Genomic DNA, 19,060 nt, shown 5'->3' with positions numbered 1-19,060 from the left:
GGCAGGAAGTCTCCCGCCGCCACTTCAGAGTTCGACTCCGACACGGAGACTGACAACGAGCACAGCTCCGCCAAGGGCACCGCCGACCTTTGCGCTGAAATGTTCGCGAGACAAGTCAGGTTTAAATAGATTTTAGATATATGTAACTTTTGGAACCTAAATCTAAGTAAAGGAATAAAAAACAATTTTCTTACCCCACGTCGATTCTCAAATGTGACGGCAAATTCGTCTGTAGCCAAAAACAGTCTGCAATAAATTGATACCCCTTGGCACCTGAAGCCTCTACTCGATATGTTGCCACTGCTTGATACAATTTTTATATAATTTGATTATGTAGCTATTAAAATTGGATAGTTTTACCACAGCATAATATTTTTTACCAATTATTTTAGGACGTTTTCTTAAGAAGAACTTAGTATGAATGTATAAGTTTTATATGGTGCGAATTTTTAGATATTTTTTTTATATGATACGACTGGCTTTTCAGCATGCAAAGCAAGTTTACTGTAAAAAAAACTAAATTTTGTTCCTGCTTCAAAACCAATTTGTAAAAACCTAAAGTCATTTTCTCGTATTCTTATTTTGTGCATTTTATAGAATTATTGTAGTTGTCATTTATCTTGGCGGCTTGGAACGTCGCACAAGTCGCTGCGCAGAATACGATTACCTGATGATATGATGATCCCGAGCCGTCAAGATATTTGAATAGAAGGATACTTTTAGGAGCTTTGCTCAAGCATTTGTACTTATTTATTGATTAGAGCTAGTGCCTTATTATTTATTAACAATTGTAATTGCCTCTTTATTAGTCTTGAGATTCGTATTACTCGAAAGAATTGTGATTCTTTCACATTTTATATTTCTCATTTTGAATTTTAAATGATTGTCTTTTTGCTATAAGTCATTTATCACTAAGATTAATTTACTGTGATTTGATATATTTATGTATAATGATGATGTGGAACATTCAATAGGAGTTTCAATAATGATTATTCAATAGGATTAGAAGTAATTGATGTTAATTGATAACGTTAATTTTTTATTACATTATATGTAAAACACCTAAAGTAGTTATTTATTTATTTCCATTTCATTTTTATTTCAAATTCACTTTTCAGATCAGATTTACACAAAGTAACAACAAACATTTTTACCAAAATTGCAAAAAGCAGATTCCTGTAGCCGTGGGATGGAAATGTAAATTTGTGTATTTCTGTTAAAAAGTGATACAGGGGTATATTTGAGATTAATCCCCATATGCATTATACAAAGTTTCCCAGTTTTTAATTAATATGCAACTTCAAACATTTAAATCTAAAAATCATGACCTCAAAAATGGTTAACTTTTGCGTAATGCAGATAAGATTCAATTTTTATTTTTTTTTTTATCACTTCTTAGCGGAAATACGCGGAAATTACCAATAACCTGTATTTAAAAAAAATACAATTCAGAAAACATTTTTTTATTAAAATAACTAAACACCTTTATTATAAAAACAAATTACATTTTTATTTGTTGATAGTTGACATTAGGTTAGCCAATTACATATCTTGTGATGTTTTCATCTTATGCTACCATAAGAATAATGACTAATATGATTCATACCCATATTAATTTTTATTGTCTTGTTTGCAATCCAATATCATGCAGTGGGAAACATTAACTAGTGACTCAATCATTTCAATTTCACGAACTAACGCCGGTTTTGAAAACTATTACAATAAATTTGATTGATTCGAAAATAAATACATTTAATTCTAAAACTTGTAAACTTTACATGCACATGTAGCTACGTTTTAAAATCCAACTTAAAATAACGCAGGCAGTGTATTTAAACTTCAACTAAACTGGCAAACGAGTAGCTAGCAGGATATTTGTTTTTTTGCCGCAGCTACTGGCATAAAAGTTGTGGGTGGGGGTCGAGGGGTTACGGACATTGACACTTGTATATTATATTTTAAACTTACTTTCGCCCGCGACTCCGTCCGCGTGAAAAAAAACAAACGTGAGTAGCCTTTATGTTCTTCCAGACTATCCTCTGCATCTATACGAAATTCCATCAAAATCCGGTCAGCCGTTTTGGCTCCAAACACTAACAAACATATGTATGTTCCATCCATCCATCCATCTAAACTTTCACATTTGTAATATTTGTATGATTTTATCCGTGTCTGCTATGGTGGGTAAAATAAATGTTCTGCAATCTAGTATACACAGAAATACAATATAAAACTTAACTTTTTGGTTGTTAACAAGTAATTTTAAAATAAGTCAACATCATGGTTAACAGTTAAAACTTCCTTATCTAAATTTCCAGAACCAATTGTACAATTCGGCATTATCTGTAGATCTTCCGATCTGAAAAAAAAAACAAGATTTATAGCTTTTCCTTTTTAACTTTTCGACTGCTCTTCTTAAACATTCCAACTAATACATGTTTTAATAAAAATTCCTAAAATTACAATATTCTTACGGGCTGTGTATTTTCGCGCCAATAAATTTAGGAGTGTGTAAATTAGAAAAAATGTGCGATAAGGGACGAATACTATAAGCCAATCGCAGCATAGAATTAAGATTTCCATGGTAACGATAATTTTAAGCAATGTCATTCATTGTCATTTACGCTTTTGAATTTGGACATTAACAAATAAAAGTTTTACGAAATATAAAAAATAAAATAAAGGGAAATATCAGGCGAGTGAAGCTGTATGGGAACAGCTGGTTTGTAATACTTTGTGATACTCACTCGTCGATATTAGCACAGCCATCGTACACTTCGTAGCGTATGCTCTGCTCGGAGCAGTTTGCTATGACAGTGCTGTCCAGCGAGACGCGGGAGCCGGAGTACATCTGGATGCCCACACCGCATTGCTTCAGGAGACATTTCTTTAACTCAACCTGTAATACACATAATCATTAAATAAATGCCATATCTGTTTGTTATTTATATTAAAGGATGCTGGAATAAAAAGCAAAAACCTGGAGTTTAGTGTATATCGCGTGTATCTTCCATTATAATAGAACAGAAAAAATGCAGTAAACCAAAAATTATTATCACATAAATGCTAAAATGAGGTATATACCAACAATATTTATTTCGTTCTTATAATTCACATCAATTCTACAAAATAGTTAATCTAATTTTTTTTAAATGTAACAATAAATTACCTGTGCTCCTTTGTGAACAACAATACCAGAGTAGAAGTTTTCAAATGTGCAATCTTCTATAACAATCTTTGCTCCGGCCTTCGCCACAATACCTTGCGCGAAATCCCTCTGTAACGAAATAAATTTGTAACATTTTGATTAATTAACACTTAGAAAATCCAAATCAAATTCAAAAACAAATCAAATGTTCACTACATGCGTACACTAAAATGATGATAGCATTGAATGTGTTATGTGTATTATTATAAACACTAGTGTACCTGTGAGTTGTTGGAGACATCAGCAAGCATGCAGTTGCTGATGTGGAGGGTGCCCGTCATCATCACGATGATGGTGTTGACCTGCGCGCAGTGCAGCGTCAGCTCGCGCAGCCGGCACTCCTCGCTCAGCATCAACAGGCACGATCTCATGTCTGCTGCTTTTAATGTTGAACCTGGAATAACATTTTTATGTAATTTAGTAAAGGGACCAACCATCTAACTGAATAACTACTTCCAATTCCGAACTACCTTACCTAGCCCAATATGAGTAATTAAATTTAAAAAAGTTATAAAACATTTAGCTCGACAAGGAATATAGAAACTCATCTCATCTTCCTCGTTATCCTACTCCCGTAAGGTTGGCGTGACAGGTTTTTGTTCTCCAGATAACTTTATCATATATCATCGCAGTCATCACTCCCTATACTCAGGCTATAAAAATTCTCTCTTTATTGTGGGAAAATATGAAACTATTTCCTTTGCACACATTAAAATGTAATAATGCTGGCAAGTCCTAAGGTCAGGATTTTAATTATCTCAGTCAGGCTATACAAAAATGTCAACTAACCATTAAAACTGCATATAGATATTTGTGATAGAGGCATCTCGGGCAGTTCATATGTTTTGCTGCACACCACCAGATCATCAGGCTCCAGAGATAAGCCATCTTCAGCTGACGCCATCATTGTCAGATTGTGATCGTTGTTTAAGTTTTTGGAGAGAAATTTCGATATTTCATTAAATTCGGTAACAGAACCTCCTTGCCATAATGCCACAACCTGAAAATTTATAAGTTTGCTATATAACTATTACATTGAATGAAATAAAATAAAGGATGTTTGATATTAAGATAATATTTTATAAAGGTGTTACTGGAATTTACTTGGGATATAATACATACATTTCTTTTACTTTTAGTCTTCTGCCATTTGTGCTTAGTCTTAGCTAAGTATTGTTCCCTGATGAGTGGGTTTTCATACAGAGTCCATTTGGACATCAGACTGTCCAGACGTGCATTCATCTCCGCACACTCTGATATGTAGCTTGGAGGTAGGAGAGAATCTGAAATTATTAAAACTACATTAATTATATCACAAATTATTAAAAGGAGGTACAATAAATTGTACATCAACCTTTTAAGGTAATAATAAAAATCTGATAAGTCAAGCAGTCAGTGGTCAAAGTCCTCTGCCAGCAAACTAATAATATTTATACAACAGTTGTACATTATTTATTAAAATACTTATTAAAATGCAAAAATATATTTACCATCATCATCATCCAATATACCATCACATAGAGAAGAATCTAGATCCTTGAGTTTCTTGTAGGCATCAATAGCACTGTTCCTTAGTTGTGTTATAGATCTGGCAACACAATTTGGTATGGGACCATTGTGTATGTCACTCCAAAGACTCATTCTCTCCTCTATTGTTTTAGGGAGTAATGTTTTACCATCCTGATCATCCCATGGCATCCAAATGTTTTCATAGAAAAATCTGAAATTATATTTACAATTTTTTAGAAGTCTTCTAAGCAAGAGCAGAGTTTGTTCTTTTTTTAACTGACTTCCAAAAGATGGTTCTCAAGTTATATGTAAATGTCTATATGTCTAAGGTCAGTCACAGGGAAAGGTAACAGCTTTTTGTGAATACTCACTCTACATAGGATTTACTTAACAAGTTCACTCTATATAGGGTTTACTTTACAAGTTTTCATCTATCATATGGAATTATTATGTTTATTCCAATCACTTACTTTTTGCTAATTATTATGACTGTGTACTTACCTCAAAAGATCGATAAAATCAGCTGTGGTGGCCGCATTTATACTGGCCTCTCGTTGTTTTATTGTAGGCCAGAGCTCTACCAGAGGTATATCAACAACAGTCTCTGGTATTGTCACAGCTTCATGTTGCACACTCAGCACATCTGCACTGGCTGATAATTCCTCAAAATCCACCGATGTCACAGATACATAAGCGACGCAAGGAAATCTTACATCTGTGAATATAAACAGGACAAGAAATAAATTCTTAGTATTGTTCATGTAGTATAACAAAATTTTAGTATTATCAACTATATAATGAACTTGTCTTGATCTAAGTTCACCTAATTGCTTAATTACTAGTATAACTATTGGTTACGTTTAAGGACAAAGCATTTCAAATATTTAAAAAAAGCAACAGTTTTGTTTAGTTTTTTTTTTAATAGAAGGCATTACCATTTATTAGTTATCATTTACATACCAAACTTTTTACAGAAGTCTTTGGACAATTTCCACAGGGCGTCCCAGCCTACTGGTTCAACTAGAAGCTCTGCCTGCAAGCTCCATTGTTCGCGGGCGGTGTCCCTTCCCGTGCTGCACACTCGTAACAACTCTTCTAGTATTTGATTATCACTACGGTTGAATAAATATACTGACTGCATCTAGAAAAATATATATAAAGGGTTTTGATAAATTATAAGTGGAATTCAAAAATCTTGTGGGTTGTAGTCATAACAAATCATTTCGTATTTACCTTTGGGATGGAAGTTTATTTTGTATCATGCAAAATTACAGGTGCTTTAATCCTTCTTTCGTATATCTTTACGAAATTAATAATTTAAATGTATTTCCTTTTTCGATAAAAATATTTTTTATTTGACCGTTCTCAAAAAAGTTTGAATTTCTTTCGTGACGACATAGAATAATGTTGCTATAAATGAAAATATAATTGCCAGACTTATTATAAAATAACAAAAAAATCGAATATGTTTCATAATTTAAGAAAACTATTAACAAATGATTTGTTATGTATCTTAAAACCGCAGTGCCTATTTTCTCATTTAAATTGATAAATATATTAAACCCACCAGGAAAACTTTTTAACTTTAACAAAACGTGTAGTCTGTAGTTGTACATCAGCTTCTGATAGTTTTATAATGTGTTAAAGTGACGTTGTCGATTGTCATTTTTGTCAGTTGTCATTGTATTGAAGTTTAAAAGTTGTGCGTTTCAGTTTTAGGTTATTTTTGAATATTTGACCTAAAAGCAGTTTTTAAGTGAAGTCCTGTATAATAACTGAAATAATATTAGCTTTTAAATGTTCTAGAATCGAAACGCTCCTAAGATTATTTTCATACAATGGCTACATTTTCAAGACTACATAAAATTGCTCTTATAAGTTTAGGTGCTGTAGGTGGTGGTTTAGCATACTACACTATAGGTAAATCTGATAAGAAATTTGATGTACAAAATTCTTGGACTGTAAATTACACGCCGAGTGTTAAATGGGAGAAGAATTGGGACCGGTAAGTTCATTTGAGTAGCATAACGAAGTATGTTAAAACGTTGACCTACTTGTAAACAAACGCGCGATACTATTAATAACTCGTCATTTATTACAATAGTTATTAATAAAATCTGTTTATAATGCAAGTAATTCACATTTACGATTATTAAAAAAAAATTGTTATAATGTTAGTGTGATTTTTATTTTATTTTGGTAACGTTTCAGTCGAGAACCACAGTCAATAGTACAACCTCCATCACCCAGTAAGCCAGAGGATGAGAACAGATATAATGAACAAATAGAGAAGTCAAAAAGTAAAGCAGTAAGACATTTATTCCTCATCCGACATGGACAGTATAACCTGGATGGGGCTACAGACAAAGAGAGAATTTTGACTGAATTAGGTGAATATCATAACTCAAGATTAATATGAAAAGAAAACTTAATAATCCAACCTTAAAACCTTTTGGTATTCATTGTTAGTCTTACATAATAAGGAAACAAGCTTTTATCCATAGTCTATAGTTCCCATTTAGGTCTAGAATGTTAGGTAATATTTGGTATAGAAGATGACAATCTAAGCCCAATCTCCACAAAATATTCTACTATATTTGTTCTTATAACTATTTGATAAATGTCTAGCAATATAAACTGGTATAGTTCATAGTTCAGGTGTAACTTAATTGATATTAAACAATTTTCAGGTAGAATACAAGCAGATATGACTGGACAGAGGCTGGCAACATTGCAGATAAAGTGGGACTTACTTGTGAGATCTACAATGACTAGAGCACAAGAAACAGCTTCTATAATAGCTAAGCATTTAAGTAAAGATTTAGAAATTAAAGACTGTCAGCTGATTGAAGAAGGAGCACCCATACCACCTGAACCACCTGTAGGGCACTGGGCACCAGAACCAAGAGTAAGTTACAATAAAGAACATCTTAGAAACATCCCTTTTTGTGGAACAAATAGGCAAAAGTGGCTACATGATGTCTTTAAAAATGTTTGTGTAATCTATAAATTAAAAAGTTAAATATTTTCAACCATTAATAGTATGAAGTTGTGCAGAGAATGGATATTTTCCCTTCCTGTTTGTTCTTTTTTTAGCTTGGTTGACATTAATTTCTGTTCTCATACTAATAATGTATCTTTACTGTACAAATCATAGTTTTTAATGTATGTGTTTTTTATACATTTTGTTTTGCCAAATCAATCAATAAATTTTATTTAATTATTGGTTAAAGTAAATTTTCTTAGTTTTTATGTAGATTTTATAATAAACATTTGAATTGCTTTGGTAAAATGGAATTTTGAAGTTTGTAAAGTTTATAGCCCAGTTTTGCATACCATTATATTAGGAAACATAGTTCTATAACATTTACTGACATTATTTTTAGTTTGTACCTGTTAATAAAGTAATGTGTAATGTCGATTTTGGTTAGAGTTTTATAAAATATTCATTTAGATTTAGAATTTGCAAACATTATCTTTCCCTATAGAAATGGAATTAGTCAAGTAATAAAAATCATAGACGGAAAGGTGAATTAGAACTATGAACTAAATCATTAACCAGCATGTCATTACTTATAAATTTTTAATGCTTACTATTAACATTGTGAAGCATTACTTTCCTATGTGCTAAAGAGCCAGGCTTGCTAGGAGAACATAGTTTTCTAGAAAAATATAATGAAACATGTCTGGGTCCATCAAAGCAAACCCTAGACATCTTTTACTTATGAAGATATTTCTTATATAAAAGGAAGTTGTTTTACTTAGTGAATTTTGAGGTAGTATAGAGCAATACTGGGCGATAAACTAACAGAGTATGGTTGGGCACGTGTAGCAGTTCTTCCAGGACGGCGCGCGGATAGAGGCCGCCTTCCGGCGATACTTCTACAGAGCGCCGCCAGAACAGACGCAGGATACCTACACGTTACTCGTATGTCACGCTAATGTCATACGATTCTTCGTCTGCAAGTGAGTTTAATATTTTATAGCTTAAGCATGCACACACCTTTAACTAAACTAGTGCACAACAGTATAGGCTCTCTTTGTTTCCTATGAACTTATGTGGAGGTGCACACACTACTCAATTTTTAGTTGTGCATCTAAACAGTTGTTTTCTGTCTAGTTGCAGATGTTTAGTGTTGGGCTTTAGTTTGATGGAGATTTGTGGTCGAAATTATGATCATAACCAGTCTCGAATTTCCTACCATGTTTAGTATAGTAATTTAATGTTGGCCAAGTTTCTCTCATTTGTATGTTTCCCGTAATTCATACTAAGGGAATGCGTAAGTTAATTATCAGCGTAAACGTTGATCGATTTTTATTGCATATATTTGTTTGCGTTCGTGTCTAGATGTTTTATAATATTAAAACCATTTTGTTTCCAGGGCCCTCCAATTCCCTCCGGAAGGCTGGCTCCGTATATCATTGAATCATGGCTCGATAACGTGGATCTCGATACTGCCCAACGGAAATGTAGTCTTAAGAGCTCTGAGTGACACAGGATATATGGAACCAAAGCATATCACTAGCCGGTAAACTCCTTTCCCTTGTTTATACAATAAATTACCTTAGTACAATGTAATTAATGATCAATATCACGTATCAATTATTAGTGTTGAATATTTTAGATTAAATATAAACAAGTTTTGTATTCTTGCTTTATAAATAAAATATAGTGACAATTTTTATCAGTAACAATAAAACCGAAACTTATTTATATCTGTACAATTGTTGAATTATGATATAATCAATTTTTAATTTCTGTTACAATAATACTGTTATTGTTGAATTTGCGATGTCCTTTATATTATGGAAGTTCATGTGTATGTAAATTGTATTAGATGTTTTTGTACTTGTATCTAATAAATAGTTTGTTATACTAATCAAATCAGATAACATTTATGTCATGTTGAATAATTAAATAGATGTTGAACATTGTTATTTTTTTTAATCAAAGTAATATTTGAACATAAATAACTTGTAATGTTCAGACTTTAGATAACAATGCATAATCTTCTAAGAGAAGGCAGCATCTAAAGAAAAAAATGTTTTAGATAAGATTAATATACTAAAAGCAATAACAATACCTTTGTATGGAAATTATAAATTAACAACAATATGTTAGTACTATCTTTCTGGCAGCTTGACGTACGCACGAATATACGAAAAAATGAATTGACAAGTTGATGACGTCATCGTAATGTTGCCATTGTTTGCAGAGATTGATTTAGAAAAAACATTTGAAACTATGATGCACATACACATATGAGAAAGATATTTATTTAACAAGGATATAAAAAATGAAATTATAACTTTCTCCAGATTCTTCCATAGACTGCTTGAGAATAGCCGAGCATGGAATCATTTATTCTTCCTAAATGTATTATGTAACTTATTTATCTAACTTTGTGTTACTCGGCCATTCTCACCCAGGTTTTTTTTACTTTGTAGCCGACCCAAAAAAACATCGAAACGGCGAAAAATTGAGTAAAACAAGGTTCAACGTATGAAACAGAAATAATCATAATTAAACTTTGATAACATGATGTTTTAAACCACAAAATGAAGACTAGAAGAATCTCGCTGCCGCCTAAAAAAAACTCAAAACGGTTAATACTTGTGACACATAATGATTCTCTGTAGTTAAAACCATAAAAAATAAAATAAAACACGGTGAAATAAAAAAATGTGTTGTATTTATAAATAGACTGTCACTAGTACTACGGTCAAATTTGAAATCAATTGCTGGTCGTTCAGTTCACCACGCTTGCCAGTGGGCCGTCTCTAGAATTGGGGTTCAGGTATTTTATAACTATCGGTACATTAGGGCATTATTGTTATTTTTTTGACTAAAATATTTAATTCAATTTAATATCAACAGGAATAACGAACCTCGAAGTGACTTACCCATTAACATACGATGTCCATGAATATTGAAGCGTTTTTATATTCTTTCAAAATAAATGTTTTTTTAATCATTTATTGTTAAATGTAAGTGCGAATCGTAGAGCTATTTTTATAATTTATAGATACAATTTCAAATTAACAAGTGCATTTTTATAATTAAATTTATTTCAAAAATACAAGTGTTAGCTTTTTTAGTGTAGAAATTACTTGTTTTGGTTTTTGTTGTGGTTTGATGTCGTTGGTAATTGACGATAGAATAGAAGGTCATGATTGAATTTTAAAATTGTCTTCCTATTTTTTATGCTTAAAGATATTCATATTTGGTGTTAATTCGTTACTTGCAACAATCAATTTTGACAAATGTTAAATGTTCTTTATTATTCGTAATTTCTAAAATAATAAACTGCCATTTTAATAGTCGTTGTTGTTACGCTTTTGTATATTTAAATATGTATAAAGTTTTGTATCCTAATAATGTAAGAAATGTAAATATTTTTATAACATTAAAATATGAGGAATATCATTGAAATTGTTTTATTTTCAATGTACCTAAACGAGCGTGTCGCAAGATGTTTTGATTTAAATAAATTTCTTTAAAGGTAACAAATAAAACAACATTGGAATCAATAAATCTATAATCATTGGTCAATAAGTTTCGATTCACAACATCAATGTTAGAGTCAAAAATAGTAAAAATTCCCGGTCCTTAAGTTGGCACGTCGCGCAGAACAGTACTGTCATATCTGACGTGCCAAATCAAATGCCGGATACTATACTCATATTTGAAATATTACCAAAGTACAGTCATCAACAAATTATATTAATACAATAGGCCGATATTTATTAAATTCGTGAATAGAAATAAGACGTAAAATATCATTTTGTAAACTGTTTTTTTTTTTAAATAAATATTTCTGATAATGATTATGTTGATAACTGTACATAGAAATAGATTATTTAGGATTTAATTAATAATATTGATATGAATTATTAAAATTTGGCACAAAGCTCTCTTCTAAAGCTAAATACATTAAAACAGTTTGTAATAAATTCATATGAAAGTAAGCAGATATTTATAAAATATTTTTAAGCATTATTAAAAAAGTATTTGAGGTATTAGGTTAACTGCTCGAAGAATTTATATCTTCACTAAATTTTTAAGAAAAACGTCATTATTACGATAAAAATATCTACAATTCATATAAGTGAGTTTATTTTTTAATAAATCGAAGACGTTCGCATTCCTAACACTAAGAATGATATTTAAAAGAAAATTTAAATGTTAATACTGATATGCATGGATTATTAAGTACCTCACACCAATAAAAATGCCTAAAATTTCACTAAGTTTTAAGATACAAATTTTGATTTTATGACGCTATTTAGCTGATTGAAAAAACGTTTCAGTTTAGTGAATAGTGATATGTGAATTCCATAAACATATCGTGCGCTCTGACAAAGTTAAGCTTAGTGGAATACGCTTTGAGGTTATGAAATGTAGGTAACTTTAAACCGCGGTGACAGTTCTCTGCACGAGTCCGTCAGGACCATCTGTATTGTCCTCGTCGTCTTCGTCATCGCATGCATCCTCGGGCTCGCCGAGAGCTCTCACGAACTCTAGTATTTTAATAGAAAAAATGTAAAATCCATCGAGACGTGAAGGCTGTAAAAAATATGTGAGGTACTCTATTACTAAGAAGTTGACTTACCCAGAAAATCAATACGACCGTCTCCATCCGAGTCCACTTCCTTTATCATGTCTTCAACTGTAAAAGAATAAATAAAAAAGATATTGTCTGCCAATGTCTTCGTGTCTATCCTCAGTGGAAAGTCGATCAAGTATCAAAGACTAGCTATTGCTCGCGACTTCATCCGCGTGTAATTTAAAAAAAACCCATGTTACTCACTGATAACATGTCTTTTTAATGATGAAAGAATTTTTAAATTAGCGCATTAGCTTTTAGAGTTATTTCAGTACATAAAAAAATCAAATGTTTTCTCTTTATAATATTAGTATAGATTATTGGTACTAACTCTCCTCTTCTGAGAGGTCCTCTCCGAGGCACTGCAGCACGGCGCGCAGGTCGGAGGCGCAGATGTAGCCGCGGTTGTGTTTGTCGAAGACGCGGAATGCGTCGCGCAGCTCGCGCTCCTCCTGCTCCGCGCTGCTGCTGCCGCCGCCCGCGCACATCGACTTCGACAGGATGTTCACGAACTCCTCGAAGCTTACGTTTCCGTCGCCTGGGTCACCACAAATTACCAGGGTAACATAACACGATAAGCCGATCAAAATACTTTCATTCTGTTCCGTTTAGTCTGTTCGGCGGCGGTTATTAACTGTTACTACTTTAGTAATAATCTGCTTAGAAAAGCAACTTTTCGTATATGATTTGTGTTCATTTAAACAATTTTCTCAAATGAGCAGTGGCAGCGCTATTTCAAGTGCTAACGAGACATCATTAATTTTTGCTTAACTCAGATAAATTTTACAACCCTCAACGTCGTCAATGTTAAAGTATCGTTATACACATTTTCAAAGCTTATACAAGAACATTGATAATGTGACTGCGTGAAGAATTCGCATTTTTCTTTGTATAAATATTGTACAAATACGTATAAATACAATTAAGTCGTCTCTATCCTAACTTACCATCACTGTCGACCTCCTGAAGCATGTCGTGTAGCTCCTCGACCCTCGCGAACTGTCCCAGGCTGCGCATAACGCGGCCTAGTTCCTCCTTAGTGATCGTGCCGTCTCCATCCTTGTCGAACAGACGGAACGCCTCACGGAACTCTAACAGAATTTGACATCAAAATTATACAACACAACGTTCTATTATCAAAGCTATTTTGTGATAGATCATCCAGGCCAGGAACTTATGAAATAGATATCCTAGTTCTGAAATGACTTAAAAATATTTTCTGTAAATGCTTATAGAAATTTATTAAATTTTGTTCCAATAGGCTAGTGTCGGTGCGACAAATGTACACTGTAATTTTCAGCTACATAAATTTGAAACGAGCGTTGTTACGCTAACATAGCGCAATTTATAAGAAAATCGAGCGATACGTGATACGATAAACGTACATATTCCTAACTCCTATTACGTGGTCTCATTTTGTAGACCTAGGGCCTTGAGATACGACATAAAAACGTGAAGAATCTTACTATTATTATACATGCGATACTTTAGATGGATGGATGGATGTTTGTTAGAGTTTGTAGCCTAAACTGCTGAATAGAACTCGATTAAATTTGGATAGATGCAGAGGATAGGCTGGAAGAACATATAGGCCACTTACTTTTTTTTTAGTCTCAGGCGAAAACTAGTATAGTATAAATATGGTTCAAACATCAAAGTTTTTGCTGATTTACACACCATCCAACGATGAATAAGTAGGCATTTATTTATAGTTGGTTGTAGTTAAATATACCTTTCATCTGCGTCCGTGAAATGCCGGTGGTCTCATCTACTATTGACGCCTTCCTGTCGAGGTTAGTGTCCGCCGCCGGCTTCAAGAAACTGACTTGATGCTGAGATCTTGGTGGACTGATCGAGCGTTGAGAAAATTGGCTGCAAAAAATGGCAACAGTATCGAAGTATTCTTTCTCAACTTTGTGCCTCTTTTTATAAAAGTGTTTTATATGTACATCGCATCTGTAGTTCCTCTGCTGTTGCAGATGTTGGTGTTCCCGTTGCTCATTTGTCTCCTTGTATTAGTATAGAAAAATGTCCAGAATTTGGAATATCAAATCTTAGGTTTCCTTTATTTACTTGGTCTTCATTTTGTGATATCATATTTAGGTAGGTAGTTATCCTAAATAAGAGGGCGTACACAAACTCGAACGACTAGACAATGAATTTGCATAAACTGCATACTTAAATAATATTTATCCACTGTCAATAATATTAATCCACATCTTCTTTTTTACACCAACTTACGTATTGTTAAAAAAAATCAATTAATGTATGTATCGACCATTATTATTACAAATTCAAAGTATTTAGGCATTCATTTGTACTTCGATTAAGCTATTTACTTCGATTAAGCTTTTTAGAAAAGGTTAGGAGAGAATGGTTCCTAACAATGTCATTTAACCTTTTGTAGGGGTCCAGATACAAAGAGACCTTTAGGGGCGGGAATCGACCGGGCAATGTTTGAACTCGGGAGCAAGAATGTTTCAATTGAATACATTTGATTATTATTCGACAATAACATCTTTGAGACTTTTATTGGATTTAAAAAGGCTAATAAATATATCTATAGTATATTTGACCATTGTGCCTCGGAAATATTTTTATTCTTCAAATCTGTCATTCATGGTCGCACTTAACATGTGACTAATGGCCGTATATCGTTGTTTGCATTGATAAAGCGATCGATACCTTTTTGTTTGTAGTTACATGTTATGCTAATCACATATAACAGTCACATAATCTGATATAAGCTGATGTGATGGTGTTTGTACATACTAGTGTACGAAACTGTTTAGCTTTTATTATAAATTATAACTTCTAAATCTGATTGTTTTTTTTTTCGGTTTAAGGTGTTTTTTAATCGAAACCAGACCCACTAGGTCTTAGGCGAGATATAGATAAAATGAAGCGTCCATTATTTTAGGCACAGCTAAATTTATGGCCGCTTCATTTTATTTTATAATTGAATAAAACACTAACATAAACATTTATAGTTATATATACATTTATGTTTATATATTTATATATAAACATTATATAGTTGTACATTGATTACAAATGATTATTTAGGCCAGTAAACTCCGCAAGTTATTCAACTAAACTGCGAACAAGCAAACTGAAAAGAGGTCTATTTGGGTACTAATCCTGACATAAAACAAATGAAATGGCAATGACCATGCTCTTAAGTGTATTAAATCAAAGCTAAGGGTTCTTGCTTAGCCATTCATTCGATCGAACTTGAATAATATGATGTAATCGTGCGAATTGCGAAACATTTGAGCCAAAGGAAAATTATACCTATAATAGGAAAACGAAATGTTTATGTATTTCATAGTAAAGTTACATCGTAATCATGTAAATACCTCTCTGAAGAGCTGAGGGCGACAGCCGGCGGACTTCTTGTGTCCGGACGTGCGGCTTCGTCAGGAGGTCCGGGCTCGCCGCTGCTATTTACTTGCCTCGTCTGAACAAAACATTTTTTAAAAGCGACCTTTTGGAAAAGGAAAAGAATGTAAGCATGGCAGTCTTTAGTCTGATACTACGAAGTTCGTATTAAGCGATGCTTTTGGTAAAAAAGCTTTGTACCGTAATGTCTTTCTTGTCCCCTTCTGACTGGTTACGATCAAGGCAATTAGATACAATCACCCCTAGCTTTAAGGATTATTTTCGAGAATTTCCATTCGAATGGTTGATTGCGATTGAATAATAAAGTAATTCAACTGCAACCCCGCATATGATTCACAGATAAAGCGGGGTAATGTTTTATTCTAGACCTTTTATGCAAAGGGTAAATAATTTTACCACTGGCAAGTTGTAGTCAGCTACATAAATATTGTATACATTTACGAAACTCTCGTTTACCATAAAACTCGATACTTCAATATTCAAAAAATATCTCAACGTAAACAATATCAATTCTAGAACTTACCATGATGACTTTGAGCTGATTCACCAGGGGCGAATCAGCGAAGAAGTTGTTCACCGCGGTGAATATGTTTGCAGGTTTGGTCGACAGGGTACAGCAGACGCTGGCACGCCTGCCCGACTCACTGTAACATATACTATTCATTCATACAAAAACATATCGTTATCCCCCACATTCATTCTAAAAAAAAAACGTAGAATATTTAAAACCAAACTATAACTACGTAAGTATCTATAGTATTGTGCTTCTTAAACACAATTGTAATATAAAATATAATTTTACTTGAAAAACAATAAACTGAAACGAAATAACCTAATAAAAGTTTAGGCAGTACGGAGATTATGGTACGGATTACGAAATGAAGGCCGCATAAAACTTTACTTAGTAAAGCACAACTGAACATTGAGTACCTATGAAGCGTAACCTCGATTTGGAAAATTCATGCTTATCTACGAAAAAAGTTTTAGGTAACCATAGAGAATAAGAGAAGTATTACTTTGTATTAAGATAAGCTGAAGGAATTACTGTAAATGTAGATAGGCGAACGATAGACGAGCGTCATACTCAGCTTGTAGAACTAAAATCCACAGATTAAATCAGGAAAATCGTTCATGATTTAACGCAGAATCGATTAGGTACAACTTCTATACCATTTTCAGAACATTATTAAATCTAGGTCAACTAATATCGCTTTGATTCAAACAGGTCAAAGGTAAAAGTCCTCTATTTGAGAAAGAGATTGAATCTGATCATATTTACTCATAGAAAGACATTTAAAATTTACAATTATTTTTAAAACACTATAACTGTTTCTAGTCATTTTAACTTTTAATGAAATGAAACAATTATTTTCCTAATCAGTAAAAAATCCCCCTGATTTATAAAAAAATGAGTTTTTTTTAATTAAACAAACCCACTTACTAAACGTATCCAACAATTATCTAAGTAAACTCTTGTTTGTTCAATGGTTAATAAGACCTATCCAGTTTAGAACACTTAAAAAACACCTACAAATACTCGATTTATTACCAGTAATGAGTATCAATTAAAAGATTCTTTAAGCTGCAGTCGAGTAATTATCGAGGTTTATCTCTAGTAAGCTTTGTCGATATTTCTTCTGCGTTATTCTTCAGTGTTTCTATTTATCGCCTTCATTTAATTTAAATTAAGTTTCGTATTAACAATGAACAGGGAGTTAGTTAGTTATGGAAACATATCTATTCCAGTTTTTAATTTGAAAGCGTCCGAATTTGATTTATAAAATCTGAATTTAAGATTATCTGAATTTAATTTTAACTGCACTAGTTAAAATCTATAATGTATTACTATTTTTACATACCTTTATTACTAGTGAGGTTATAACCTAAATAACTGTAAATTATTGAAAGATATATGTTAATTAAAATAAAAATAAATAACGTTAATTCAGATATTCTAAATGACAATTAATAAATTAAAAGTTACAATAAAATGAAGTTACATTTTGTTTTTACCTTGTTTTTAATTATAGCGCATCCTTTATTCAATTCGATTTAAACTTCAGTAGTAAAACGCAAGGAACAAAGGCCGTTTGACGGATTAAAATATATTGCTTGCATGAAATGTTTTTATTTATATTTATTTATAAGCTGTTAAATTATATATTTATTTTACAGATTAAAAAAACACTAACCTTTTATGATCCAGTTGTGACAGTTTGTTTTTTTTTTTTCGACAATCCACCAGCGTCGGGTTAGAGGACAGAGATAGGGGCTCCAGGGGATGGCTCCAAGCGGACTGACGGCAACTGGAAGCTGTAGTGATGTCAAAAATTTCGCGCATGCGGTATACGGAGTTCTTTTAAGGTACATTTTCGTTGCGACGACTAAAATTTAAGATTCATTATTTCACTTTTTATTTGTCAATTCAAAGAAAGAATTAATATAACTAGTTATAACGACACAGATCTTGAAATACTCTGCCTTTTCGCTGCAACTTCATCAACAGCACCTAAACCAAATAACTACTTGTAAGTATGTAGATTTCGTAGTTCGCAAAGAAAACAACCCTTAATTTATATTCAATAGAACTCGAATGTTCACGTAAATAATAATACACAGCGACGGACAGTTATGAGGTTTATTTGTGCGCGATATGTGATTTTTAGAGTTGGCAATTACAATTAATTATTTCTGAAACATGATTGATGTGTAAGTAAATATTGTTCTTTTCCACACAAAACACAATCCAACGATAACTTAAATGTATGTAATTGAGAGAAGTGATTTTCTTTAGTAATTTAATTTACAAATCTGTCATCTCAAATTAAAAATGGCAATCATAATTGCAGCACATGAGATCCGGAACCGTTCTTGGTTCTTGTTGATAACAATATGCGGGCGGGCGGAAATTATATTAAATTCAAATGAAAAGCAACAATACAAAGTTTTAATTAAAAATTTGTACAAGTGCACAATAAAATATAACAAGAATAATCACACTAATATTATATGTAAATGCGAAAGTTTATTTTAATGGATGTTAGTGTGTAGCCTAAACGGCTGAAAGGATTTCGCTGAAATTTGGTGTAGACGCAGGAGGTCTGGAAAAACACAGAGGTTACTTGCATTTGTTTTTTTTCATTATTTGGTATGTGCGTCGAACATATATAACAACAGAGAAAGAAGATATAATCATTGAAAATTATAATTTTGCTAAAATTTGCTAAAAAAATATATCATAAATCTGGTATTCTTATACAAATATTTCTCCCATCTTTAAATTTTAAATAATATAATACCACCGTTTAATCCCTATTTCTCTTTACTTGAACAG

At 32.4% G+C, this 19,060-nt stretch overlaps 4 protein-coding genes across 5 annotated transcripts in view; 2 read left to right on the top strand and 2 right to left on the bottom strand.

Annotated features, from left to right (window-relative positions):
* The window catches only part of LOC106105933 (citron Rho-interacting kinase-like), a 15,907-nt gene extending 15,778 nt beyond the window's left edge, over nucleotides 1-129 (top strand). Inside the window, exon 29 of the mRNA XM_013286421.1 lies at nucleotides 6-129. Within this exon, the coding sequence (XP_013141875.1) occupies nucleotides 6-129 (124 nt within the window). The remainder of the gene's footprint in view (nucleotides 1-5) is intronic.
* Nucleotides 130-2,092: 1,963 nt separating this feature from the next.
* Nucleotides 2,093-6,100, bottom strand: LOC106106441 (SHC SH2 domain-binding protein 1). The gene is made up of 10 exons (XM_013287023.1): nucleotides 5,951-6,100; nucleotides 5,678-5,858; nucleotides 5,219-5,432; nucleotides 4,699-4,928; nucleotides 4,331-4,491; nucleotides 3,998-4,208; nucleotides 3,430-3,602; nucleotides 3,170-3,277; nucleotides 2,748-2,899; nucleotides 2,093-2,359 (listed from the first exon to the last, which is right to left on the bottom strand). The coding sequence occupies exons 2-10, from the start codon at nucleotides 5,856-5,858 to the stop codon at nucleotides 2,263-2,265; spliced, it is 1,527 nt and encodes a 508-aa protein (XP_013142477.1). The 5' UTR covers nucleotides 5,951-6,100; the 3' UTR covers nucleotides 2,093-2,262.
* A 291-nt stretch (nucleotides 6,101-6,391) lies between these two features.
* Nucleotides 6,392-10,731, top strand: LOC106109738 (serine/threonine-protein phosphatase Pgam5, mitochondrial). 2 transcript variants are annotated; one of them, XM_013291351.1, is made up of 6 exons: nucleotides 6,392-6,722; nucleotides 6,929-7,107; nucleotides 7,408-7,625; nucleotides 8,553-8,683; nucleotides 9,100-9,246; nucleotides 10,166-10,731. In XM_013291351.1, the coding sequence occupies exons 1-6, from the start codon at nucleotides 6,556-6,558 to the stop codon at nucleotides 10,203-10,205; spliced, it is 882 nt and encodes a 293-aa protein (XP_013146805.1). In that variant the 5' UTR covers nucleotides 6,392-6,555; the 3' UTR covers nucleotides 10,206-10,731. The 2 variants fall into 2 exon arrangements, with proteins under 2 accessions (XP_013146805.1, XP_013146798.1); XM_013291344.1 differs by having other exon boundaries at nucleotides 6,393-6,722; nucleotides 8,550-8,683.
* A 1,006-nt stretch (nucleotides 10,732-11,737) lies between these two features.
* On the bottom strand, nucleotides 11,738-18,084 carry LOC106106953 (calcium-binding protein 1-like). Its single transcript, XM_013287614.1, has 8 exons — nucleotides 17,919-18,084; nucleotides 16,250-16,370; nucleotides 15,684-15,784; nucleotides 14,057-14,196; nucleotides 13,272-13,415; nucleotides 12,656-12,862; nucleotides 12,331-12,387; nucleotides 11,738-12,238 (listed from the first exon to the last, which is right to left on the bottom strand). The coding sequence occupies exons 1-8, from the start codon at nucleotides 18,065-18,067 to the stop codon at nucleotides 12,129-12,131; spliced, it is 1,029 nt and encodes a 342-aa protein (XP_013143068.1). The 5' UTR covers nucleotides 18,068-18,084; the 3' UTR covers nucleotides 11,738-12,128.
* Nucleotides 18,085-19,060: the final 976 nt, after the last annotated feature.

The sequence above is a fragment of the Papilio polytes genome, unplaced genomic scaffold (genome assembly GCF_000836215.1).
Source record: "Papilio polytes unplaced genomic scaffold, Ppol_1.0 DF824269.1, whole genome shotgun sequence".
NCBI lineage: Eukaryota > Metazoa > Arthropoda > Insecta > Lepidoptera > Papilionidae > Papilio > Papilio polytes.
Note: the sequence above shows the minus strand (reverse complement) of the source record. Positions and strands in the feature narration are given on the sequence as shown.